This window comes from Notechis scutatus, chromosome 2 (genome assembly GCF_049901735.1).
Source record: "Notechis scutatus isolate UNSWTSFEM ecotype Mainland chromosome 2, rNotScu1.2, whole genome shotgun sequence".
NCBI classification, from domain to species: Eukaryota; Metazoa; Chordata; class Lepidosauria; order Squamata; family Elapidae; genus Notechis; species Notechis scutatus.
In genome coordinates this window covers 155,725,251-155,752,559 of record NC_142010.1, presented here as the reverse complement: position 1 = coordinate 155,752,559, position 27,309 = coordinate 155,725,251, and the positions used below count along the sequence as shown (strand labels likewise).

The window sequence follows — 27,309 nt, the reverse complement described above, 5'->3', positions numbered from 1 at the left end:
TGCTGTTTTAAGCTTTTAGTTTTAGACAATTGATCCGTGAGGCGAAGTGGCGCCCTCTGTCGTCTGTTAAAGGTCAGAGCACACCTTTCAAAATGACCCATTTGCTGAGTGGGGAAGATGAGAGTAGTGGGCGCATGCGCATAAAGTGGGAGGGGGAAAATCGTTAAGCACATGCGTGAACAGAAGGTGGCAGAAGTATGAAAAGGTTCAACGGACATAATTCGGCGAAAAACTGAAAATCGATGTAGATTTTGCTCTTTTTCAAGATTAAGACAGTTATAATATCTACTGACGATCAACTACACCCTCATATCAGAAACTACCATGAGAAAATCCACTCTAGTTTTAATAAGAGCGTCGAAAAAAATTGCAGCAGTGCGCACCTCTTAACTTTCCTACTTCTTGGAAACTCGGGAAAACCTGCAAGACAGTGGCGGATTGCGCATGCGGAATAGAACTTTTGAACGCGTCCATTTTGGGGGGCCACGTGATGCAGGCGACCAATCAGCCCTCTGCGGATCTTGGCGGCGACCAATAGGAGTGGCGTATTCCTAATAGGTTTAAGGGCGCCAGGATTGGATTCGCCTGGGTCGGCGGCGTTGGGTAAAGGAGTGAAGGAGTTGCGCTCGAGTGGCGAGGGTGGGCAGTTGCACGGTATGGATTCTCACGTACACGCGTTCGAAGTCCGGGAGAGGGAAACCGTCTCTCGGAGCTTGTATTAATTGCCCAAAATTCAGTTTTAGCGCTGTATTGGAAGTGCATGTCAATAAGGAGCTGGTTTGCCTGCTGGACCATTCCCACCATTTCCTGTGCTATTGTAGGCTTTGCTTTGTATACAAGAAGCCCCCTTTTAACTTGGTTTGTTTGTTTGGTTCATATATCCCATTTCTTCTTCAGAAGTAGCAGTCCTGCTGCCCTTTAGCAGAGGTAGTCCTCTACTTACAACCACAATTGAGCCCAGAATTTCTGTTCCTAAGCAGGACAGTTGTTAAACTAATCGCTGCAGTTGTTCAGTTAGTGACATGGTGGCTACATTAACTCTGCTTGTCGAAAGGTTACAAAAGATGATCACGTGACCTGGGACACTGCAACTGTCATAAATGCATACTTCAGATGCCAAGCGTCCAAATTTTGATCACCTGACTAAAGGGATGCTGTAATGGTCGATAAGTAAAAAAAAAATGGTCATGCCACTTTTTCCAGTGCTGTTGTAACTTCAAACAGCCACTAAACGAATGGTTGTGAGTCAAGGGCTACCTATATATCCCATCTTTTGTTCCAAAGAGGAAAAGGTGGTGTACATAGCATCCTGTTCATTTATTGACCACAGCAATCTTTTAAAGTAGGTAGGTAGAGAGAATGGTAGGCCAAAGTCACCCAGTGAGTTTCCATCAGTGAAGATGGAGGACATGGAAAAGCTATTTAGCACCTTAGCCATTATACTATCCTAATATTACAGTGAGCATATTTTCTTGGAAAACATAAAATACAGACCTGGAAAAGGGACAAACCAGAGAGAGGATCATATAACTTTGTTCTACAAATGAAAAATCAAGAGCAAAACCAAGAAAACAAATAATTAACTTAAGTAACTCTAATGGACAACTTTCTGAAATAAAGGATTGCCTTTTGTAATAAAGGGCTTATACTGGGCTTCAGGTATAAACTTGGTAGGTATTCACTTTTCCTTCCTAAGGAGCCTTGCCTTACTAAGATTCCCTCAAACATCAGGATTTTTCCCTTAGTTTGGCTCTTGCAATGGCTGCTGTCAGTGAACGAATTGAATATATGGAAAAAGTGAGAAGGGAGGTGCTCAAACTGCTGACAGAAGGCAAGACAGCGGACATACTGAAGCAGAATCTGTCCCAACAGGATCAAATGATTGACAAACTCTTGAATACCCAGAAGACCGCAAAACAGCTGGTCAAAGGTACTTTTTGGCTTTTCCTGACTTAATGCTGCAGTCAAGACTTTGTTGGTACTTTTGTCACTTAAAGAGGAAAATTTAAACTTAACCACTGATAATCTGATCAGGGCTTGCTTAACCGTGTAAATTGTGTGGCATTTTTAAAAAGTAGGAAATGGTTTAGTATGAAGCAGTTATTTTTTTAAAAATGGAAGTTAAGTTAGAATCATTGAAATAGACTGACAAAACAGTAAAGATTTAAGTCCAATGTCACTGTAAAGCTGTGTAATATTAGGTGGCATTTAAATAAAATAAAATATATGAATGTAATTAGAATCAGAGCTCAATTTTCTAGGTTCTATGCTCATTTTAAATTATTCTAACAGTAATAATCAGTGCAACCAATGACGACAAGCCACTGGTTTTATACAAATATACAACACACACAAAGAGATTTAATTTTTTTTGTTTTGAAATATATTGTGATTTGCAACATTTGTTATAATAAAAATCAAATTAATCAGAGTAGAGCTGGATGGGAACTTGGAGGTCTTCTAGTCCAGCCTCCCTGCTGAAGCAGGAGACCCTATACCATTTCAGACAAGAGACTGTCCAGTCTCTTCTTAAAAACCTCCAGTGATGACCAGAGATAAAATTAAATTTTATACTATTTTGGAAAACAGTGCTTCAAAGTATTGTATGCTGAAAATAGAACAGTCTTACTTTGATATAAGTCACATATATAATTAAAATATAATATATTTGAATTATACATTTCTAGGTTAAAAAGATTTACCTCTTGTTTTTTTTAAATAAAGTTTCATTGGTTTTTAACAAAACATAACAAATAAAACATCTTATTTGATACAGCATGATTCCAGGTTAACCTACATTTCTAGGTTAAAAAGATTTACCTCTTGTTTTTTTTAAATAAAGTTTCATTGGTTTTTAACAAAACATAACAAATAAAACATCTTATTTGATACAGCATGATTCCAGGTTATCACATTTCCATACAGACACAATTTCATATACATATTCATCTTATGTGTTCAACTTCATATCTTTTCACTCTTTTTCCAACTTCTCATTATTTCTCCTTTTACTTCTCTTAATTTTCTTTTATAGTTATCTCATTTTCTTCTTATTCAATTGCATTTCTTTTGCCTAAATTTCTATATCTTTTTATTCATTATACTTATACTTTTGTCTGTCTTGTTTACAATTTCATATGTTCTCTTCCAACATTCTTAAAAAGCAAAATTTCCCCTATGATTGCCAATCGGAGTGCAACACCTTTGAATCTTATAGTTAGTATCATATGAAATCTTATTAAACATTAAATTTGTGCATTCTAAAATTATAACATTCAAATTTCTAATATCTATTTTATATCATGTAAATCTCATCATTCAGATTCTGCTTGGTACTTCCCCTTGAAAATACACAAAAAAATTCTAAGAAAATAGCATGTATGTATGTATGTATGTATGTATGTATATATATGTGTGTGTGTGTGTGTGTGTGTGTTTTCTGAGGTTCTCGCGGGTATTTGTATGTGGATCTTTGGTTATTTGGGTTTTCTTCCGCGTAAGATTGGAAGTATCTAGGCAACGTTTTGATGAAGTCTCATTCATCATCTTCAGGCTTGTGTCTTCTGCTCTGTGCTTCTCAGAGTAATGAGTTCCCCAGACCTGAATCCAATTGAGCACAACTGGGACATCATGTCTCACTCCATCCACCAATGCCACGTTGCACCACAGACTGTCCAGGAGTTGGGGGATGCTTTAGTCCAGGTGTGGGAGGAGATCCCTCAGGAGACCGTTCGCCACCTCATCAGGAGCATGCCCAGGCATTGTAGGGAGGTCATACAGGCACGTGGAGGCCACACACACTACTGAGCCTCATTTTGACATGTTTTAAGAACATTACATCAAAGTTGGATCAGCCTGTAGTGTTTTTTTCCACTTTAATTTTGAGTGTAACTCCAAACCCAGACCTCCATGGGTTGCTAAATTTGATTTCCATTGATAATTTTTGTGTGTGATTTTGTTGTCAGCACATTCAACTATGTAATGAACAAAGTATTTAATAAGAATATTTCATTCATTCAGATCTAGGATGTCTTATTTTTGTGTTCCCTTTATTTTTTTGAGCAGTGTAGATTATTTACTTATTTCATTTCTAACTCATCACTATATTCTACTGTCACAACACTTATCTTTTGTACCTTTGCCGAATCCTCACTTTTAACTTAATTTAGCCATTGTCTCTGTGTTTTTTAGCTGAGCAAATACCTTTAATCCTAGTATGTTTCCCCTTTTTCTTTATTTCCTGCTTTTGTCCCTCACAAGTTCTTTCCCTTTCTATCTCCCCCCCCTTTTTCTCATCCCTTTTTTTATATGCTTCTCTCTAATTTTCCCTTCTGTAATTTTCTTTTCTGCGTCTCCTTACTGTTATGCTTCTTTTTCAGACTATTTTTCTTTTTGGCTGCTCCCTTTAATCTCAAACTTTTAGCTCCTTTTCCCCTTTTCACCCCACATTGCATTGTTTGATCATTAAAAATGGCTTCTTCTTTGTCCTGCCCTTCTTCTTGCTCTTGAAGCTTTTCCTTTTGCTTTTCATAGTTCAGGATCTCCATTTCAAAAAATTCAAATACAAAGTCAAAGGATCTTCTTCCCTCTTCTGCATCTTCTTTCTGTTTTTTAAGACTCATTTTTCATTCCTCCAGGAGTGATACCATTTTAAACACTTTTAAACAACCATCTGATTGACTTTAAGTTAAAAAAAAAAAGCCAAAACTTTTTTTTTAAAATCACCAAATAATCCCAGACTGTTCCTTCTTGTTTCTTTCTTTTCCTTTCCATGGGTTACTGTATCTTTTAGTAAGGTTTCAGTTACAATGTATCCTTGGGAGTCTTTTTGAAGTTTCCCTTTGTTTTTCCAGGTGGCATTCCGTTATTTGATTATTCCAAGTTCCACCCTTTTTCCTCCACTCTTCTCCTTTTTAGGGCTTTAAAATGACCCAAAACACCTTTATTTAAAAAACCCAAAACACCTTTATTCTCCTTTTGACACTTAGATTTCAGCTTAAAGTTGCCTATTAGTGTCAAAGTAGATTAACACAAATTTCTTATTTAAATCTTCCTTTTAACATTCCATACCATTTGTAATTGTCAATATAAAAGTAGGAAAAGGGATTTTTAACCTCCTTTTCTCTCCTTCGCCGCTTAGAAATCTTCTTTCAGAAGTATCCCTCTAAATACTTTTAGATTCGGGGTGCCTTGCTTAGATATTCTCTGTGTTTAGCCCTGTCTGTCCTGCTTTCCTCTTTGACTTCCTCCTGCACATTCTTATCCAGTCGGGTTCCTCTTTGAGGTGGCCATTTCTGACCACTGCTGCAACCGCCTTCAGGAAAGGGAGTTTAGACCAGCCATGGAGGAGAGATGCGGCTCCCCTCCACTCAGCTAGCAATCTCCCCCCTCTTCACCACCTCTACGGGGTGGCTTCAGCCCCGAATCCAAAGCTCAAGCGGGGAGCACAGATCGAAACTGCGCACGATCGTGGATTTCGGTTCATCGCTGAAGCCCAAACCGGAAGTCACCTCTGAGTTTTTTTTTAAGTTTACTGTAAAGAGTTCAAGTCAAAGACTTGAAAGTGAGCATGGGCCACCAAAGGGCCACAGCTTACCCATTCTCACATTGCTAAACTCAAAGACTAAATTGATCCAGAGGTGCTTATTTGACCTTTCTTTAGTATTCCAATTGTTTATTTTAGCCCACTGAATTTGGATTATGGCTGTGTACCCAGTGGAGAAAATATGTTGTTTTAAACATGAATCAAATTGTAGTTTTGGAAATTCTACTGTTTTGAAATGGTCAAGGTTTGGCAGGGAAAAAGTTGGAAAGTTTTGGGTGCTCCCTCTTTCAATTTATTAAAACCTGTAGGAAAATCCCTGACAAGTCGTGCAAGGTTGGCATATGTTGCCCTGGTTTGTTAAAAATAAATAAATCTTCATGATCCCACCATTACCAATTTTGCAGCTCTCAGCATCTATTATCTGACTGGTTTTCCCATGCCTTTCCTTCCCATTCTGAACTGCTACTGATCTCCATGTGATAAAAGCAGAGAAAGCAGCCATTGGTATCTATAGGAAGCACCGGGGAGCTTCCTAATACAGCAATGATTACACAACTGAATAACCAATGAGTACATTCATTTCTCATGTCCTTTTCCTGTTTCATTTCTTTCCCCATTTCCATTATCATCACTGCAAACATTGCCATCAAAGAAATTTTCCACTTTGGTTTTTTTTGTTTTTTTTTACTATTTCCTCATGTCAGAAATTTGTATTTTAATTTACATTGTAAACAAGTAAGATCCATTTTGTCACATAAATCAAACGACATGTTTTAGCTTGGATATGGGTCGTTTGAAACCAACTATTCTTTAAAGATAATGGTTTGTTCATGGTGCATACTGCACACCCATGTTGTATATTTTATGGATTATTTCCCCCAAACTAGGGTTGTCAAATTAATGAATTGTTGCTATACTAGCAAGAATTATGATAAATCTTTCTATGTTTGGAGAACATCAAATTGAAGAAAACTGATAAAGTATTTCAAGAATCATTGGCTGCAGTTAAAATAAGCAGTCTGAAGAAAGAATTTGTAGAAATTTGTTGAATATTTTAATAGATAATGAGAAAGAAAATGCTGAAATTCGGTTTTGCCAACCATTTATATTTTAACTGGATATATGCTGTATTCTGCTTTCACTATAGAGCTCATGATTACTGAGGAGAAAGTGGCACAGAGACTTTCTGACAGGGAAGAGGAGTTGAAGGCGAGTATGCAAAAGCTCCAGAAAATTGAACAAAAATTGCTTCAGACAAATAAAAAGGATGAAAAATTGAGGATCAGTACTAAATATCCTTTCATGTTGGCTTCTGGTGAGAAAGCAGCAAGTTAAATCAACCATTATTTATCCTAATAAAGTACTGTATGCAGGAAAAGGCGATGTAATATATGTAAAACAGCATGGTGAGTTTCTTAGCTATAAACTTTTATCTTTGTTGTATGGTCCTACCTTAGGATTAAAGATAATTCCACCCCCCCAAGTATTTCTGGTGTCATGAACAGGAAGCCCAGCATCTGAGCCACCTGTAAATGTCTTGTTGGCTTGACAGAAATTGTGTCCTATTAGGCTCCATGGAAGAGTCGGCATAGCTCTAAAGATGTTGAAACCAAAAGTCCAGATAGTTCTTTCTTACAAGCAGCCTCTCAATGACCACTCAAAGTTTCAGTGGAGGTGAATGACTGGAGTTTACAACTGATCCTCAAAATTCTGATGATCATAGTGTAAGTGCAGATGACCTGATTACAATTTGGTACTTGGTGACTAGCCTGTATTTACAACTGTCTCAGCATCCTACAGTCAGGTGATTGCCATTTATTTATTCTTTATTTATTAAATTTGGTGCCCATTTTGCTGTGGGGTTACTCTGGATGGCGTACAACAATAAAACAGAAAAAAAAAGATAAAATTGTAAATATAACAATAGTAGAGGAATGGAACAGAAATAAACAGTGGTAATACAGTAATATGCGGAGTGGAAGCAGGAGGGAGGTGGGGTCAGCAAGTTAGTCCATCAACCATCTCCAGTGATGTACTCTTTGATTGACAGGGTCCTCAGCAGACCTCCTTTGCTGGCATGAGTAGAGCGACCGTGTCTTAGCAGGACAAGACGGTTCAAGTAGTCTGGACCTATGCAATGCAGGGCTTTAGCGGTCATAACCAACACTTTATAATCTTTATAACATAAACATAACCTTCCCTGTCACTTCCTATAAAGTTAAATGGGGAGTCAGGCAGGAAATCACAAATGGCAACCATAGGATGTCATGCTTAACAACTGTGTGGAATTCACTTAGCAGCTAAAAGTGCTGGGAGAGAGCCATCATCAGCCAGTGTCTCATGATGTCAACTGCTTAGTGATGGAGTTGCTGGTCCCATTACCATCATTAAGCAAGAATTACCTGTTGTTGGTCTAGTTCAGGGGTGTCAAACTCACACCGTCCCGGCATCATCACGGGGCATATCACCTTTTTCCCCTTTGCTAACCTGGGCGTGGCCAGCGCATGATGCTGGAAGCCCTGGTCTAGTTGCTTTTGGCCCTTTAGCCACCTACCTTAACTGTTGGTATAAGGTAATCTGGTGTATATGTATAAGTGCCTCTCCATTAATCAGAGCTGGACAATTTGCTGAATCCAGGCTTCTGTCACATGGACATTTTAGCAAAAGTAAGTTGGTATATTGGGAAATATTACAGGCAAGGGTGGTTTTAGAATGTGAAAGAAAAAAAAATGGACGGTAGAGTCTTCTTTTCTAACATTTTAAGGTCTTTCCTGTTTATTGCAGGTAACTGTCCTTTAGGGCACATTCTTTATTTGTTATAATATTTTTTATCCATTGAGTACTATGTTGTCTAAGAATCTTCTTTGGCTTGTTAAAATTGGTGTTCTGAGCAGGATTCCAATCACACCTGCCATCTATAAAGTTTATTCAGGGCAAGAAAACAATGACATGTTCTATAAACTAATTAGATTTTGCTTTAATTCATTTGGATTTTGAAAATCAAAGTGAGTCAATAAACAATTCCATGTATGGCCTTTTCAAAAAGGTTGAGACAGTTTGCATTTTTTTTCCACCGGGAGCAGTTCACTTAACTCTCTTGCTCAGATTTTGATTCTGTTGCAAAAGAAAACAGGACAACCAATGGATTAATTGGTGTAGAAGTGTATTTTGGTGCCTAAATACCAAGGATAAAAAGTTTTCCAGGCACTTATTTTGAAACATGGTTCAGGTAACACAGCACCATTGTCCACAATATGGAAACTATTATTGTTGGAGTATTATTAAGACCTCTGTTAGTTTGGAGAATTACTTGGATTCCTTCACTCACACAATATACTGAATTAAGAAAAGAGCTGGAGACTTTGAGAGAAGAAAGCAAGCAGCAGCAGCAGAACGCAACAGAAGAAGCTGAGAGATCTATGTCAGCTACGTGAGTAAAAATCTTACCTAATCTCTCATTTGCAAAAGCTGAATTACAAGACTAGGCTACTCGGCTTCTATCTTGGCGATCCATTTCCTTTATGCAAGTAATTTGAGTTGGACAGCCATATAACCATTCTAAATTATTAAAACTGATCAAACCATAAAAAAGTTACGTTAATGTATGTTATTTTCCCCTCCCAAATTTCCTTTTGATTTGCCAAGGGGATACATGTAGATTGACAAACTTGCTTTGAAGTTATGGACTTAAGTAAAAATATACATTTGTGGACATTTGTAATTAGTTAATGCATATAGTACACTTGGAACACTTGCATGCTTTTTTTAAAATGGGACAATGGGAAAAAGCAGGTTTTTAATCAGGGTCCCCAAACTCCTCAGTTGAACAACCCCTTCATGAAACCTCAGATTATTCATCAGTCTTCAAATATTTGTTTTTTGAAGATAATTTAATAAAAATTACTTTAATAGACCACTACTACTCCCTTTGGGAATAGATATTGACTACTTTGAGACATCCTGCTTTGAACAAGAAGCAGCACTCCAGGAAATCACCACACAGCCAGCTTTCCCTTGCTTTGCATTTTCCAGATTCATTTGACATGAGGTCTGTGAATCATTAGCCAACACAGCCTATGAACAGATTTCAGCAGTTGTAGATATTGATAGGATCTGCACCAGAACAAGGAACTCATGTTTTGTTATGTCTGCCAGGTATCTTGTACATCTGTATTATCAGATCTGCCAGATTGACTGGGACTATTCTTGTGAACCACCCCTGATCAAAGGAAGTATCCTTTTGTAATGTCTGGATTCCCAGGAGGGGGAGAGGGAGTGAATTCCAGAGAAGCAGAACACCCCACTATTATAGTTTGAGGGCGAAAGGGAGTGAATACAGCTCCTCCCTAATAGCTCCCAGTTTGTTTTATGGTGCAAGTAGTTTGCTTTAGTTCGGAAAGATTTCTTCTATAGGTGAGGAACATAAAGGAAACTGCTTAGAAGAATCTCAATGTGCCTTTCTTGGTTGTGGAGCCTGGTATGTTTCATTCCATGGAACTGGGGGGTTGGATCAGGGAAAAAACTTGAGTAACTTTTTCCTTAACCTTTTCCTTTGTTCTCAGCCCATTATGGACCAGATATTGCTCAATCTATCAACCTTGACAGTAGCCAACATTCTCCTTGCTTTATCAGTGATTACCTCTGGAACCTGGTGAATACATCATGGTGAATAAAGAAGCTTTTGGCAAACAGTACATAATATAGTAGATATTCCTAGGAGTAAAATATATTTCAGTGGCTCATTCTGTGTTATACTTTTTGGCACAGCAGTATTCTGAAGAGTATTAATGGAATAATACAGACTGAAGCAAAATAAATATTAATACTAATCACAAAAAGTGTTTTATTCATGTGAGTAGAACTTCAAAACCAGTTTCCTAAGAGGATGTACCATCCACAGGTCAGGGGGAAAAACGTAGGTAGCCATCTGGGTAAGCCCTTCCTTGTGGGGTAATAGAAAAGCAGCATAGGCAAAGGTCCACCTGAGGTTTTCAAGTTGTAGTGATCAGTGTTCACCTACAGCGCATTCAGAAAGCATTCAGACCCTTTTGTCAATTTTGTTATGATGCAGCCCGATTATATAGTTGAAACTCATTTTTTTTCATTAATCTATACTCAGTACTCCATAATGACAGTGAAAACAGAATTTTAGAAATGTCTGAAATTTATTAAAAAGAAAAAAAAACCCGAAATATCACATTTGCATTTATATTCATATTCATATCATATTCAGACCTTTAGCAACAACACTTGAAATTTAGTTCCGGTGCCTCCCATTTCTCTCGATGGTTGCTGACATGTTCCCACAGCTTGACTGGAGTCCACCTCTGGCAAATTAAATTGAACATGATTTGGAAAGCCACACACCTCTCCTTAGAAGGCTTTTGCAGCTGACAATGCATACTGTAGCACAGCAAAAGCCCTCAGGTCAAAGGAACTACTGCCTACAGAGCTCAGAGACAGGATTATAGCAAGGCACAGATCTGGGGAAGACTATAATAAAATTTCTGCTGCACTGAAGGTTCCTAAGATCACAGTGGTCTCCATCATTTCCAAATCAAAGAAATTTGGCGCAACCAGGACTCTTCCAAGAGCTGGTCCCCAGGTCAACCTGAGCAATTGGGGGAGCATTATTAAGAGAGGCGATCAAGAATCCAATGGTCACTCTGACTGAGCTCCAGAGATTCTATGTGTAGATGGGACAAAGTTCTAGAAACCCCCCCCACCGATATGGGCTTTATGGCAGAGCGGCTAGCCTCAGTGCAAAACACAGGAAAACCGACCTGGAGTTTGCACAAAAGCATCTGAAGGACTGTCACGACTGTGTGGAACAAGGTTTTCCGGTCTGATGAAATCAAAATTGAATTGCTTAGCCTCAATTCTAAATGTTATGTCTGGAGGAAACCAAGCAACGCTCATCATCTGCCCATCCCAACAGTGAAGCATGGTAATGGCAGCATCATGCTATGGTGGTGGTTTTTCAACAGCAGGGACTGATCAGAGTTGAGGGAAAGCCAGATGGAGCAAAGTACAATGAAAACCTGTTCTACAGTGCTCAGGACCTCAGACTGGGCCAAAGGTTCACTTTCCAACATGATAATGATCCTAAACAACAGCCAAGACAACACAGGAGTGGCTTAGGGATAACTCTGTGAATGTCCTAGAGTGGCCCAGCCAGAGCCCCGTCTTGAACCCTATTGAACATCTCTGGAGGGACCTGAAAATGGCTGTCCACTAATGGTCACCATCCAACCCGACTGAACTTGAAGGAAGGAAAAATGCAAGGAAGAATGGCAGAAAATCCCCCAACCCAGGTGTGCAATCAACCCAGTTGATTTTCAACCAATTTTCAACCCAGGTGTGAAAATCCCCCAACCCAGGTGTGCATACCCAAAAAGACAGGCTGTAATTGCTGCCAAAGGTGCTTCAATAAAGTACTGAGTAAAGTGTCTGAATACTTAGGCCAATGAGATATTTCAGTTTATTCTTAATAAATTTACAAACATCTAAATTTTTTCTTTTCACTTGGTCATTATGGAGTACTGAGTGTAGATTAATCAGGGGAAAAAAGGAATTTCAACCATTGTAGAATTGGGCTGCAGCATAACAAAATTGACAAAAGTGAAGGTCTGACTCTGAATACTTTCTGAATGCACTCTACCTGCAGATCAGCAACCACAGAAGAGTGCCTCACAACTTTTCCCATTTCCTCACCTGCACCTGTACAAACTTGACAAGCAAAAAAATTAACCTTGAACTGGCCGCCAAACTGTATGAATAATACACATTTCTAAGGAGGGCTCAGGGCTGCATTATGTACAAAATACTTCCACCCATCCCGATTTGGAGGTCATTTCCTGAAGGTCCATTCACTGCCAGGGGCCAGAAAAGAGACAGCCGCTGTGAATTGAGCTTTCCTGTAGTTGTCCCAGAGAGGTTTCCTTCTTCACTGACGCATCCATCCCAAACTGAGGCAGGAGCAGCATGGAGAGGCAACAGACTTACTGTAGCTGCTACCCTTTGTAAAGCACAGAGCAAAAGCTGTTCTTCATGGCTGCCTCAAGGTCAGTTCAAATGGGATTTAAAGCATTTCTCATCTTTTTGGCACGTTTCCTTTATTCTGGCAGAATACAACTTGGCAGCAGGTATTTTATAATACTGAATCTTCTCCCATTTGTTTTTCTCCTCTCCATTTGAAGGGAAGTGGAGCACATTCCACGTTACCATTAACAATGGCATTTTTGCTGCTCAGTTTGTTTGCAGCATGGCTCCATGGTAATGGCAACGCCTACCCCACTGCGGCCTGATGTCATACAAGTTACTTCGGTCCAAGTATCTGTAGTGGAATCGTAACATTCAACGCTGTCCAGAAATGTTTGTCCATCATAGCCACCTGCAGGAAAACAATTAGCAATTAGAACCAAGAGAGGCCAGAGGCTACCTTGAAGGCCCTTGACTGAACTGAGATGAATCAGAAGCAGCACCCCAAAGCCTTGTCTTCCAACTGCGCAGGACAGCTTTGTATTCACAGTACAACTCTAATTCTCTGGGTAGAAAGTAGCTCTATTTGGCAAAAGCCATGTGAAATCTCAGCAACAAGAAAAAGAGGATGGGAAGAGTCTTAGCCATAATGAACATGTAAGACGTCCAGCTGGAAAAAAACCTGCCTCTTGCTGGTATAAATCCTGTTGCTTTGCTATATCCAGTGTGTCTTCTGTAAGGTGGCAACATGTATTTCTCATGCTGAATGGGGCAAAATTTTGATGGCATCATACAAATAAGAATATAAATGGCCCTGAATTGTAATTATTATGGAATGTTATGTTTGTCCTGGTTTTTTTTATCAAGATTTCCAAGAGCCCAGTGTTTCAGCAGATGGAAACGCTTCAACACTTACATGGGGGAATCTTACCAAAACTGCTATTTGGAGATAGAGTGTGCGCGTTAATAAGTAAGAGCACTTCTACACACATCTGTATCATTGATTTCAACCCAGTGTGTCTCCATGTAATGTACTCAAGAGCTCACTAAGCTATCCAAGTAAATATGTGCAAGAATAGATTATTAACTGTAGCAAACAAAATATGGCTTCTGTTTCCACCCCATTAACCAAGTGAACTAAGCTATCCCTGGGACCAATGCCCATAGCTTGTGTGACTGCTGCCTGTACTTCCCACATCCAGCCAAAAAGAACTTGCTGTAATCCTTGGCCAACGTACCTAACACGTAGATCTTGCCTTGGTATACAGTGACCCCGAGGGCACTCCGACGGTGCTTCATGGGTGCCACAAAGGACCAGGTGCCCACCTCCACATCATAGCGCTCCACGCTGTTCAATTGATTTGTTCCATCGTAGCCTCCCATGGCATATATGCAGTTATTCAGAGCACAAACTCCTGCATTAGGAAAGAACAGCATTAAGACAGGCATGAATTATTCAAACACTCAGGGGATAACACATTCTCAAGATCAGGATCTCTTGCAACCTTAATCTGAAGTGGAAAGCCTATTTAGGGCTAGGTTAGAGTTTAACAATGCCTGGAGGGCCTTTTAGCAATGCCTGGAAATCTTTTCTACCTATCCTGGACAATATTTCTCAGGTAGGAGGCAGTGTTATTCTTGGACCTAGAATGTCCATTTTTTGGCATCAAACAAGAAGCAAGGAAACATCTACACTGGTCTTTGAATGTAGGGAAATCTCCCCAAGCATATGAATACCATGGAATTAGCAGGCATGAGCTTGCTAATCTACTCTTGCTGCAACGAAAATCAACTTCGAGTTCATCCATTTCAATTTAGATCCAGAACTCCAGTGTAAAACTAAATTGGACAACTATCACCAGTTGGGTCTGAAGCACCACCCAACCATAGTCCAGTTTATTGTATTACAGGTAGTCGTCCAGGGCCCATTCAAAGTTATAATGGCACTGAAGTGTGAAGGTTCTGTCCACTGCGCCACTCTTGCGGTCACATGACTGCGATCCAGGCACTCAGGTTGGCAGCTTGTGATTTCTTCTCACCTCACCAAAGGTTGCTTGCTGCCAATCTCTAGCAACTGGTAGGAATCAAGCCCATAGCCAGTACAGCTCATTGCACCCAAGAATTCTGCCCATTTCTTCAAGATTCAACCTTCCCAGATGATATCGTAAGCCGTTACATCTTTGAACTCTGTGCTGCCAGCATCTAATTCTGCTTGGATTTTATATACCAAGTGCTTAGCTAACATATTACATAACTGCCTGTTAGGTATTCCTACTCATTTCTGGATACCGCTACCATCCCCGGCAACAAAGAACAAAGTCATAGAGCCCAAATTTACTCCTCCACCAAGATAACAGACTTAAATTGAGGAGGTGGAACAACAAAAGAGAGAAGACAGCAGCTAGTTACAATGTGCAACTATGAAGATTCTCTGTTGAAGTTAGACATAAAAAAGCTCAGAGGATAATTGCCCCTGCCTTATTTTTTTGAGAAAAAAATGAAATTTTTTGGAGAGAATAAAAAAAGTGAAGCAAAGCAACAAAGAACTTTGTTTTCTTAGATTTATGAAAGGAGCATGACAAAGGATTCCTATGTTGCTGTCAATTATTTCCCCCAAATGGTGCCCTACAACTTGTTACAGGAATACTTTCTAGACCAGTGATCCCCAACCTTTCTTATGCCGCGGCCCGGTATCCCCAACCTTTTTATGGCGCGGCCCGGTACCGGCATTAGCTGGGCGCCGCCATCTTTTTGATGAAAAAGTGCTTCCGGTGAGCTTTCTACCGGAAAAGCTCACGGAAGCACTTTTCATCAAAAAAGGCGGCTTAAACCAGCTGCCCGGTAGGACTTGTTCCACGGACCGGTACCGGTCCGCGGACCGGTGGTTGGGAACCCCTGTTCTAGACCATCAGAAGAGCAAAGATCTTGCAAAGAGGGGACAAGAGGGACATGAATAAACCAAGTTATACATATTGCACATTCTTAGAATCGCAATGTGAAAGTGACTCTTATAAAAGTACATATATTGCCATTTTCCCAAATTTTAAATTTCCATTAAAATACAAAGAAAAGACCAGTTTTTCCCACCCTGTAGTTTGCAGAAATTTTACATCTGTATCCCCAAGTATGGAGTTCCTGCTGCTGCACATACCTGCTCCACTCCGAATAGTTTTCATTGACACAATTGTCTCCCATTCATCGCGCTCTGGGTAGTAGCATTCGGCGGTGTTGTGGCGGTTAGTGCCATCATAGCCCCCCACAGCATATAGGAGACGGTTCAGCACAGCCACGCCGACCCCAATCCGCCGCGTCAGCATAGGAGCTACCGACTGCCATTCATCACGCTCCGGCTCGTACCTGGAGGAAAAAGAGAAGCTACATCAGGTACTTGTTTCTGCTGTCTAGGTTGTTTGAACAAGGATGCTAATTGACAGTTGCTGATTTACTGTGCCAGTTCCCTGCAGCCACTGAAGAAGGGAGAAAGCTGGATGAAGGATGAAACAGGAAGGAGATGAAGCACGGTGGATTTTCTTCAGGCCCTCTACTACCATTTTATAGGCTCTCCAAAACACTCTATCTCATCTGCACCATTAACTCTTCTATGTGCTGTCTTCCTTTATCAATACTTCTAAGTACTGGAGAAAAAAATCCAGGTGTCCCTGTTACCTTTGCCAGGAAGGCCTCATTCCGATATTACTACGGACAGGCTGATGGGAAAGCCAGCATCAATCTCTTTTCCTCCTCCACATGGGAACAGCCCAAGCTATCCAATCACATTGTGCAGATACTCGAGACACCCCTTCTCTCATAAACCTGCTTAAGTCTCTTCGTGCCAGGTCTGAATAAAAACGTCACTTTTGAAAAACAGGAGAAATCTTCAAAAGGATACAACCAGAGCAAATTACATCGCCCGGGTCTCTAGAGCCTTCTACGTCCATTTCGCATTTGTGAAGGCTGCCTTGCAAGGGAGCAGAATATACAAGCCAGATTTGGGAAGATTTTTCCCTTACCTCTCCACGCTGTTGTGATGAGTGCTCCCAAATGAACCGCCCACCGCGTAGATCATACCATCAATTACTCCCACACCAATTCGGTTACGGGCCACACTCATAGGGGCGCAGGGAGACCACCGATTGGTCATGGGGTTATAGCAGTCAATGGCATCCGAGTCCATGTTGCCATCGGGAGAGTTGTTCCTGCCCCCCACTGCATAGAACAGTCCGCTCACTACGCAGCCAGCCAAGCCGCTGCGAGGCACCTGCAGGTCAGCCAGTCGGATCCAGGAGCCATCGGAAGGATTGTAAGCCTCCAGGTAGCTCAGGGAGTGGCGAAAGTAGCCCCCTGCTGTGTAGATCAGCTGACCCACCTTGGGTGCACGGCAGGGCATGTCATTAGTGGGTTTGTGCAGGGTGAGATCCTGGAAGATCTTGGCCAAGTAGTCCTTGCAACGGGAGTCCGACTTGAGGATTTCACACTTCTGCAGCTGCATTTGGAGAAAGTGTGGCGTGAGGGAATGGCAGCGCACAGCTTTCAGCAAGGCCTGGACATAGAGGCGCCGGTTCTCACAGTCATATTTCACCCAGTTAATGCAAGCATGGAAGACTTCTGACTCACAGCGCACGTTCAGCTCATCTCGGCTGATCAGGGTCACCAGCTGGCAATGTGAAAGGTTGAAGAACTCCTCCTGCTTTGACACCTACCGGAGGAGAAGAGAGACCGTGAGCAAAACCACAAAAGTTTGGAAGGGTGGCTTCCCCTTCTAATGATGATGTCAACAACAGACAGATGATATGCTCATCAGAAGCAAGCAAAATCTGCTCTAGATGAGCTCTAGGACTCTTTCTGCACAGATCATTGGATGGTGGCTGAATGTCACACAGAGGGAAAACACATGCCTGCAGAGATCTGCAGAAAAGAAAGCAACTGGCAACTGCTTTTCTAGCACTTGCAGGTAAGATAAAGAAGCAGAGGAATCCACCATTCAGGACCCGTAAAAAATAAGGTCCAAAAAGAACATCTGACCAGCATCATGGTCAAAACTTGAAATCCAAACAGAGATTTCTTAAAACCAGGTTCATCTTCAGTTAGAATCAACCAGTAGTTGAAGGCTGCTATGAAGAACTGCCCTAAGTTTAAAGAATATAAATAAAGTTTTGAAAAAAAAATAGAATTTATAGCCTCTGAAATTATCAGTATGAAACGATGATCTAGCAGCATTCTAGAATCCATAAGCAGATTTTTATTTTGTCAGTCATTAAGGCTGCCTAGAGCAAAGGTTTTGGACTGATAAAAATCCTAAAAGGAGAATGAGTGGATTCTTACAGACTCAATACTATTGTTCACAACTGGCTGAATTCAAGCCATCTTTGCAAGTTTTGTATCTGATGAAACCCAATCTTAAATTCTGAGGCTGGCAGTTACAGATTAGGCTTCAGATACAAAACGGATGTCGGATTACATACAAGTTCTTTTATGGTCTCATAAAATCCAGGTATTGAATTAACTTTGTTTCTAACAAAAGGTTTCCCTGTGGAAGGTTTAGTTTGTCATTGCATTTGAACATCTGGTCAATTTATTGGACTGACTCTAAACAGTAAATTCCCCATCTTTGTCACAAAGGTTGAATGTTTATATTAATCCAAACCCAAATATGGCTTGTTCACTGCAGCCAAAACATTGTAAACTGCACAACTGTACAACACAAAATACCACCAATCCAATCATCATATTGTGTCCCATTTCTATGGTAATGCTTTGCACACATAAAAAATGTGTAGTGTGCCTGGGTATTCTATCTGATGATTTCTTCCCGTGCCTCTGCTGCAGCTTTGCCTTTAAATCTTTTGCCAACAGCAACCAGGAATTCTAACCAAGTTACTGTGCAAAAACAAAGGATGTGCAGAGAGATGAAGGGGAGTAACCACTACCTGGCTTTCCTTTATCTAATCACTCATGTTTGGGATTGACAATGAAGGAAACCCAAGGAAGGCATATGGGCTACAAAATTAGGGATACTGTTCTACTTGGTCAGCCCTTTTGGATGGGCTTTCACTAATAACACAAAGCAAAGCTTTATTAGTCTCCGATGACAAAACTCTTTCTGGTGCATTCAGCATAGAAATCAAAGGGATTTCTATGGAGCAGGAAAAAAGCAATGCCAGGGTCCTTTGCCAATCCATGTTAGTTTGTGCTGGATCAGCAGGGAGTGGCAGATCTAACACAGAAATAGCTAACACCCTGTTTCCTCTAGGCTTCTGAAATGGCTGGAAAATGAACCCTGCAATGAAAAAAGAGGAAGCCATACCTCTCCTGACAGTCTACAGTATTCTCAATTCTTCCCCCTAAAATAGAGATTGGCATTTACTCTTGTAATTTAATAAGAAAGCAAGCAAAATTCTTACAGGCTAGTTATTGTTGGGACCTTAGCAACAAGACCGCCAACTTCTCTTCTGAAGATGACAAAATAAAAAAAAGAGGGAGGATATTTTTGAATATTATGAACAAACATGGAGCAGCGCTACATTCATTGACACAAAACCTATGGACAGATTTTGCATACGGACAGGAAAATACCCCCTTTCCTGCAGAGTCTCACGTGACATACAGTCTCCCTATTTTATTTTGCCCTGTTTAGCCAGATGATTGGGTCTCCCAGCAGAAATACTGGGGGTGGGCAAGTTTAATGGCTAAGGGCTCTGCTAGGAACAGAGAGGTCCAGTTTCTTAACCAGCCTCAGCCATGGAAGCTCACTTGATGACTTTGGGTCTATTATACTTACGCCCAATCTCTGATAGGGAAGAGGTGGTGGGGAGAAAAAAAGGAAGGACTCTTCCACTTAGGACTCCTGAATGAAAGGCAGGATATAAATTTAATAAACATATGAACCAACTCATTAGCTTCATTCTATTTGCAAATTTAGAAAAGAGGCAGAAGCCACTGATGGCTACAGAATTATTTTTTCCAACTTTTCAGGGTTCATTAAGCAATTACCACAAAACAACAAGTTTCCAGCCCCTTATGTTTGCAGAAACACAATGAGTCTATACCAGACATCCAGGTGGTAACTAGGAAAGATTTGCAGCACAGAAAAAAAAGGGGGGGGAGGGGGAGAAATAGTATCTTGCCTCTTTGGAAGAGATAGAAGAGTTGTTCTTTCATAACCAAGAACAGAAAATAAATTGTGAAAGGCAGTCAAAAGCAAGGCCATATTCTGATTCAGACCTCCTTTGAACACCGGTATACCCCGTCTCCTCCTGTTCCCCTTGGTGCCCTTTCCTTGCGCAGGGTCTTACCTCTCCAAAATGCATGTAGATATATTCCCGTGCCCGCTGGTGCAGTTCGGTACAGGCAATCTGTTCAGCGAAGTTGGCGATGCCAATGGCATTGCTGGGGTCCAGCTGCTGCACCAAAAAGTCACAGCAGGCCTTCACCACACTGTCTATCTGGTACATGACGGCCCCATTCATAACATGCAGCACACACTGCTCACCCACGGAAATGGAGGCGGTGTAGGCAAACTCAATGAGGCGCTCCATTACTTTGGGGTGGATGCCCTCAATGGGGATTATCTCCATACCCTGCTCCCGGAGGCCCATGGTGAACATGGCTTTGAAGACTGGGCTGGAGGAGGCCAGCACCACCTTGTGGGCCTGAAAGTCGGCCGGGGGAATGTCCTTATATTTGACCCGCAAGGTGACGTCACAAAGTTGCTGACTTAGGCGCAACTGATTCATAATGTTAAAAGCTTGTTTGGTGTGATCCTCAAGGGTGTAGCTGAAGGTGCGACTGCCATTGTGTGAAGGAGTCACCTCCGCCTTGCACTCTGGATCATACATCACAGAAGCAGTCCTGTGGTCATTGCACGAAGGAATGCAGGAAAAGAACAGGGGCACCAGCAGAGGCAGCTAAGCTGAGGGCCTTCCTACAGAGGCCTGCCATGCAGCGAAGTCTTGATACCTGCACAGGGGACAGAGAAGCAAGAGGTTTGGTTAGGTAGTGTACGACCCAAGGCAACATCTCACTTCTGGCTTTGCACTGCTGCCTCACTCCAGAAGATCATCCTTAACCTTCCCACATCTGTGAAACGGGCACACATATATGTGAGGTTTGCCAGACACAGAACCTGCAATCTTCGCTTCAAAGAATATCAGATACACTTGAAATAGAATTAAAAAGAGTTTAAAAATAAAAATACTTATGAGGGAATATTGCTCAGATTAAGCTATCCACTCCCTTTTTTTTTCAATTAGAAGAGGGACAAAGATGTCCTTTTCATGCGTTCCTTCAGGTCAATCGGAAGCACAGATAACTTTCTGTGCCATACAGTGCCATTCTGTGCTACTTAACACAGTCACTATGAGTCAGCAGGCTATACCTTAGGACTGCTTAGTCATTCCAGGGCCACTGAGGTTTGTAGGTATTTCCTCCACGATTTGCACTGCAATCAATATACTATTGTAAGATTAATTCATATTCCTCCTTCACAATAGTTTGCGGCTTTTCAGGGTGCCTACAAGTAGTAGTGACTCTTAGCAACTGCCTGGACAAGTCCCTGAAGTTTTCATGGCAAGATTTTTCATAAGTGGCTTGCCCTTGTATTCAGGCCAAACTGGAAGCCAAGAGAAACTGACTAAATACGCAAGCTGGCTCATAATGGATGAGGCTTTGAAGAATAAGACATCCCTGTAAACCGCTTCACTGCTACCTGTCCATTTCTTTTAATTCACAGACGTGGCTTATTTATGAAAGGCATTTAAACCAAAAGTTTAAATCAATCCAATGAAGTGAAGAAAAACAAAAGGCCCTTGAAATTTAACAGAAGGCGAGTAGTGTATTTGCAGCGAGATGGACAGCAATTATTTACTGTGCCTCTCCAATGAAGATTCTTTAAAATGGCATTGCATTGAGCCGGGGGCGGGGGGCATGGGTTTTTGATTAGATTACTGTAGCAGCTGCATACTCAGTTTACATGGTCACATGCAACAAGAACGGTGCTTTCATACACAACTACACACACCATTGCTATATGTTCAGGGATTTAAAACTTGCCAAACACAAATGCCTGGGGAATCCAGTCCAGCTGGTGCATACAGTGAAAATTATCCTGGCTTATTCCACCAAAACAAGATGACAGCATATAGCAGGAATGTTTAGGCTTTCAGGTGGCAAATCAGCATACATAAGATTCTAATCGCTATTGAACATAAACCCCTAGGTTCAAAATGGGCTCCAGGTTTAAAGGACAGGCTGCTCCTAAATGTACTGTATTGTGCTTCTAATCTGATTGGTGGATCCAGCAATTTCAGCACAGTAGCAATTAAATTCAAGCAGCCTGAAATCTCTTTACCTTTGTGCGGAATGTGAATTGAGGATTTTGACATTTTGCCCCGTTTCCTCAAGCTTGACTCGCCTCCCATGACCTAAGAAAACAAGCTACAAGTTGCCAAGGAGATAACTATTTAAGACTGAATTTCTTCATAATACCCATTTCCTACTCTCCATGTAGTAATTTTAGATAGAGTCCTTAGGATGGATATGCCCCATTATGGATGGTTTGTCTTACCAGTTCCTGATGTCCTTCCCGAGCAAAATTCACAAACTACCTCACTTTTCCCACAGATATTGCTCTGATTCAAAGCTCTGCTCTCATGACAGACCTCTCATGTTGGAAGAGAAGCAATCGAGACTTCATCAGACCAGAATGAGAGGACTAGGAGCAACACTCAGTCCAACATAAACAAATACAGGCTTCTTCTGTCTAACTAGAAATGTTAACTGTGTCAGAGAGGATGCATTTTTCTTCTGAAGCACACACCTATAAAATGAATTATAAAGCCAGAAACATGGTCTTAACTGAGTCATCTAATTGGGCACAAGGAAGTATCTGGTTTCCTCTGGGTTACAAAATACTCAGGATAGGGGTGAAAAATTGAAAGAGGTTTGGGGAAGACAGCATTCTAAAATTTTATTTTAATAAGATAACAAAAATATAGTAAAGTTGGAAAATATGAAGAAATGGGAAAATTTAAGTTTTGTATCGGGGTTCTCACTATTGTACTTGTGAACATCAGTTTGCCCACATATACCCTAATTTAGATGTGCAAGTATCCCAGCTCAACAATTTGTTATTTTTTAAAAAATACAGCTGCTGCCTTAATATAAAATTATTTTTTATTGGCAGAATCTTCTCTGTAGAATGTTATCAATTACATCATCAGTACAGACCAAACATAGTAGTTAGCAGGCTTTAATATCAGCATATGGAATTTGTTAGAGGGTAAATCTTACCCATCTTAACACTGATAAACTCAACTTGATGAGCACATTAAAGGCACCTGGAACAACAAGGCTATATGGTTACATCTTTTGTCCAAACAGTCTAGTGTGCTAGAAGGGTTCTAAAGAACTCTTGTTTATCATAGTTCCAGTATCCATATTCTATGATGGGTTAGAAAGGGAAGGATGCGCTTTCCTAAAAGTAATAAATCCAATAGTCTACCAAAATAATTCCAGTGTTGAAGGGCTTATCGCCTAATAACATAAGTGAGGTACTAACAAGATCTGATGTATTTCTGTGTATTTTTTCTAATTCAGTAGATGAGCTGTAGTCATCTTCAAATATTTTAAGAGATGTTGAAAGAACAGTGGACAAACGTTGCACATGTCCTAGGAAGGGAATCAAAACAATCATATCCGGGCATCTCCATAATTACGTCAGTTGCTCCTAAACCTGATCTAATACAAATACAAGATTTGCTTCCAAAATGTTAGCATCAGAGCAGAAAGTCATGTATTAAATGAAATGGGAATATTTACATGTTGGAGTTAGCTGGAATTGTCACAAAATGTGACGTATCATGACTGGACCATCATTCTAGTACATGCTTCTGTTTGGTTCCTCTCTTTAGGGTCTAAATATGTATATTTTTTTCTAATAAATGGATTATAAACCAGGCTTCTCCTTCCCAAAAACTCAGGGAATAGATGCCAAAAAGAAATCACAGCTTCTGATTCTGACTTGTTAGGAGCCAGCCAAGGATGCTTGTAAATATGATATATATCCTTAGAAGAAGCATCCATGTTTTTCCCCCAACAACTGTAGCAAGCAAAAGTAGTCAAGAACTGACTGCCATGCATGTTTGAAATTCTGGCTATAACATACAAATTCAGAGTTGTCAGAACTTACCCTATTGTCAGTCTAGCAGTTAAGGCAGGGTGTCAAACACGCAGCCTGTGGGCTGGATGCGTCATGTGCTGGCCATGCCCATCCCTGGTTTAGTGAAGGGGGAAAATGTTGCAATATGTCACGTGACAACGTGACGCTGCAAATCTGATACCCCTGGGTTAAGGCATCAGACTAGAAACAGAGACCATGAGTTCTAGTCCTGTCTTAACCATAAAAGCCAGCTGAGTAACTTTGGGCCACTCTCCCAGTCCAGCTTATCTCATGGGGTTTGTTGTTGTGGACAAAATGGGTAGGGGAAAGAAGTATTGGATACGTTTGCCACCTTGAGTTATTTGTAAAAATAATAAAGGTGGGATATAAATTAATAATAAAGTAAAGAAATGTCACAAAAATCATATCAGTATTAGGTTTGGCCAGGCCATCAAAGTTTTGGCCATTTTCTAATTCTTTTCTAGATCTGAGTTTGGAATAAAAGAAAAAAACCCTGTAAACTACAAACAAATGAATATATGTGAAATAATAAAATGGACATATGTGCATATTCCTTTAAATCTTGCAACTACTTCCAATTAAAGCAGTAATCATTCTAAGTAAGCACACTTTGACCATGTTATGAAGCCCAGGAGGATAATCTAGAAGGCCAGATCATTATCTACTGCTACAGGTAAACAAAGCCTTCCTCCTTCCAAAGTCATGTGCTTTTAGGAGATCAACTTTAGAACTTGATACAAGTGCCTCACTCAACTGCTCTCTGTAAACGATGATGCAAAAAACCCACCCCATTCTTGCATTCCTGCTGAGGAACAGTTTCTTTAAGGAGAGGACAAGTGTGCATGTTGAGCAGAAATAGGCTGAGAGTTGTTGAAAACCATGCCAAGAAACCTTGCCAATTACCACTTCTGCTCTACACCTGGAGCAGGAAGGCCTCTTCCAAGGATTTCGCATGAGAATAACATAAAACTGTTGTGCTTGCAGAGATTCCAAGAAAGAAACTTATGAATCTAGAGTCTTTTATACCTGCATTCCTAGGTTTATTCTGTAGCTAGTCAAGCTATTATGTTATCCATCGGTTTTTGGAAGATGTTAAAAACACAATTAAGCCAAATGAGTATTTGCCTGCTTCCAACTTACAACAGTTTGATCTAATTCCTTGTTAGAATTCCTTTTCCCAATTTAGCTTCTCTAGGCTTGCTCACATTGGTAATAGAAATTAAATGATCAATCTTTGGTGCAACCTTTATTAGAGCAAAGAATTTATTTCTGACTACTCCATTCTACAGTTTAGGAATATTAAATCATACCAAAATATTTTTTTCTTTTAAATAAAGCAAACTTTATAATTATGCTCAAGACTCTAAGCAGCATTGGACCTACCTGGTTACTACTTAACACAGAAAAATTCCAGACTGGAAAACAATTGAAAAAAAACAAACACCTCAGGCAGCAGCAAGCTATTTGTACGTTGCAGGGATGGGATCCGACTGGTATAACTACCAATTCTGTCGCTGTGTGTGAGTTGCACAAGTGTGACTGCGTGCAAGTGCGCAGTGGTTGGAAAAGTCCTTTTTTCCTGCTTTTTCAACTGCAGCTGTGTCGTGCAAAGCAGCTGCGGTTGAAAAAGCAGGAAATAAAGATCAGGTAAGACCCCGGCCAGGGGGGTGGGCCAAAACAGCAGCAGACAGAACCTGTTCTATGTCTGCTGCTCTTCAGAGCTACCGGTTCTACAGAGGTGGACAGAACCAGTAGAAACCCACCCCTGATACGTTGTTGTCAAGAAAACTACATGGAAATGCCAGGTAGTCACCCGGAGTTGAGTTCAATTTAAAGGAGACCTAACTTTATTTCCTGTGGAATACCTGTGGTCCTCAAGTGTTGCTGAACTACAATGCCCAGCACCCTTGTTATCCATATAGGTGAAGACCACTAAAAGTTGTAGTCAGCACAATCTCCTGCTTTAGTTGCTAGATTAATCAAGTACAGTATTATTGGATCAGCAAAACAACAACTATTTGAACACCACAAAGCTCCAGCTTGCTCTTTTAGTTGTGAATGAAAACCAAAGTATGACAGGTAATCTTTGCTCCCAATTTTACTTGCCTTGTTTAATCAAGAAGCACTTCCTTCCATAACAGTTGACAGAACATAAAAACCATAGTAACATGGAAGCTTGGAAATGAAATGAACTATTTTTTTTCAAGATAGAAAGTTGCATCTCTCCGGTTGCTTTTCAGATAGCATCACTCAAGGCCTTCAAATACGTGCTGAGTTGCAGCTCCAAGTCAGCACTAGCTCAGGCACCTGGGCTTGAAGGAGAATGAAACTCCTATGTAGCATTTCTGAAATGCAACAGATATGGAAGGGCCCTAAGAAATTGGGGGGGGGGGGGGCACTTTTGTAAATCTTGAATTTCCAAAAATCACAGTGTGCAATATATTTTGAATTATGTTTTTTTTACAGATTATCAATTAAGAATCCATCAACACACTACCTCTCCTCACAACTCTGTATTCCCTGCTTCTCCAAGCTTTAGCTGACAATTAAGGATGAGGTCACCTAAAGGAGACGCTGAAGGGAGCTTGGTTGCTGTCACTGTGGTAGGCCCAGACGGCTGGACGACACGGAACTGCTGCCCGATATCTAAGTACAGTTCTCCGGCAGCCACCTACAAACTCGGCCATTTCGTTTACGGCTCACACGTGTTCTTCCACCAGGACAACTCGGCCCAGCATGCTCTGATTTCCCCACTGTGTTCCCTGTCCAGACTGCGGGCCGTTCATTTCTTTCACAGAATGTAAGACGTCAGCCCGAGATCCCTTGTACGCGCTTGGATCAGACTCACACCGACATCACCCGAGATCCCACCGGCACGGTTCAAAATTGCGCTCTTCCAACTTCGAGCCAGAGACGCCGCCACCTCCAGGCCTCGAGCTCGCCCGTCTCTCCCGCTCCAACGGCAAAGGCCGGAAGTCTGCACCCCCTCGCACCTCTCCCTCTCGTAATCACAACAGCCGCCGTGCCCACCACATAACAAAGGCGGAGGCGGCGTTCGGGCTCCCGCCGCTCCGAAGCCCAGGACGAGCTACCTTGTCCCGCTCGCGGCGGGTGACAAGAACTCCAGCCATTCTCCCTCCCCGCCATCGGTCGCCCCTCGGAGCTACGGGAAGGAGAGAGCAAGGAAGCCTTGCAGCCCCGGCGCAGCCTTCCAACCCCCGCCAGAAAGGTGGATCCGAGCCTCTAACGCGCTCCGTTGCTCGGGAAGGGATGGAGAGAGCGAGGCGCGGCACAGCGCGCGCGGCAAGCTCCCGCCCGTGCACGGGTCCAGAAGCGCTGGCGCGAGGGTCTACTCACCCCTCCATGGTTGCCCCCGATGCCCGCTTCGGCCGCCGCCTCCTTCCCCACCTCCGTCCAGCTGTGCGCCCCACCTCCTCTGTTCCTCCATAGTGCAGGCAGCCGCCGCTGCGGGTGGGGAGGGCGGGAGAAGGAGGAGGAGAAGAAGATGGGGTGTAAGTCACCATGACTAAGCAAGTGAGAGCACCAGCCGCCCCGCTTTCAGAATAAGAGTCCCTCAGCTTGCCAAGCACAGGCCGACTCGGTTCTC

The 27,309-nt window shown here is 41.5% G+C and overlaps 2 protein-coding genes across 7 annotated transcripts; one reads left to right on the top strand and one right to left on the bottom strand.

Moving 5' to 3' along the window:
- SPC24 (SPC24 component of NDC80 kinetochore complex) lies at positions 1 to 12,940 on the top strand. Of its 4 annotated transcripts, none has more exons than XM_026681949.2 (7): positions 1 to 603; positions 1,746 to 1,930; positions 6,693 to 6,837; positions 8,883 to 8,975; positions 9,701 to 9,777; positions 10,108 to 11,875; positions 11,926 to 12,940. In XM_026681949.2, the coding sequence occupies exons 2-6, from the start codon at positions 1,759 to 1,761 to the stop codon at positions 10,212 to 10,214; spliced, it is 594 nt and encodes a 197-aa protein (XP_026537734.2). In that variant the 5' UTR covers positions 1 to 603; positions 1,746 to 1,758; the 3' UTR covers positions 10,215 to 11,875; positions 11,926 to 12,940. The 4 variants fall into 4 exon arrangements, with proteins under 4 accessions (XP_026537734.2, XP_087813078.1, XP_087813077.1 ...); XM_087956952.1 differs by having other exon boundaries at positions 482 to 603; positions 1,732 to 1,930; XM_087956951.1 differs by having other exon boundaries at positions 514 to 654.
- KEAP1 (kelch like ECH associated protein 1) lies at positions 10,359 to 27,309 on the bottom strand. 3 transcript variants are annotated; one of them, XM_026681948.2, is made up of 6 exons: positions 27,060 to 27,309; positions 19,819 to 20,482; positions 16,537 to 17,222; positions 15,678 to 15,883; positions 13,765 to 13,941; positions 10,359 to 12,938 (listed from the first exon to the last, which is right to left on the bottom strand). In XM_026681948.2, exons 2-6 carry the CDS (start codon positions 20,359 to 20,361, stop codon positions 12,772 to 12,774), a joined length of 1,779 nt encoding a protein of 592 aa, XP_026537733.1. In that variant the 5' UTR covers positions 20,362 to 20,482; positions 27,060 to 27,309; the 3' UTR covers positions 10,359 to 12,771. The 3 variants fall into 3 exon arrangements, with proteins under 3 accessions (XP_026537733.1, XP_087813070.1, XP_087813069.1); XM_087956944.1 differs by lacking the exon at positions 27,060 to 27,309 and adding an exon at positions 26,795 to 27,037; XM_087956943.1 differs by lacking the exon at positions 27,060 to 27,309 and adding an exon at positions 26,265 to 26,919.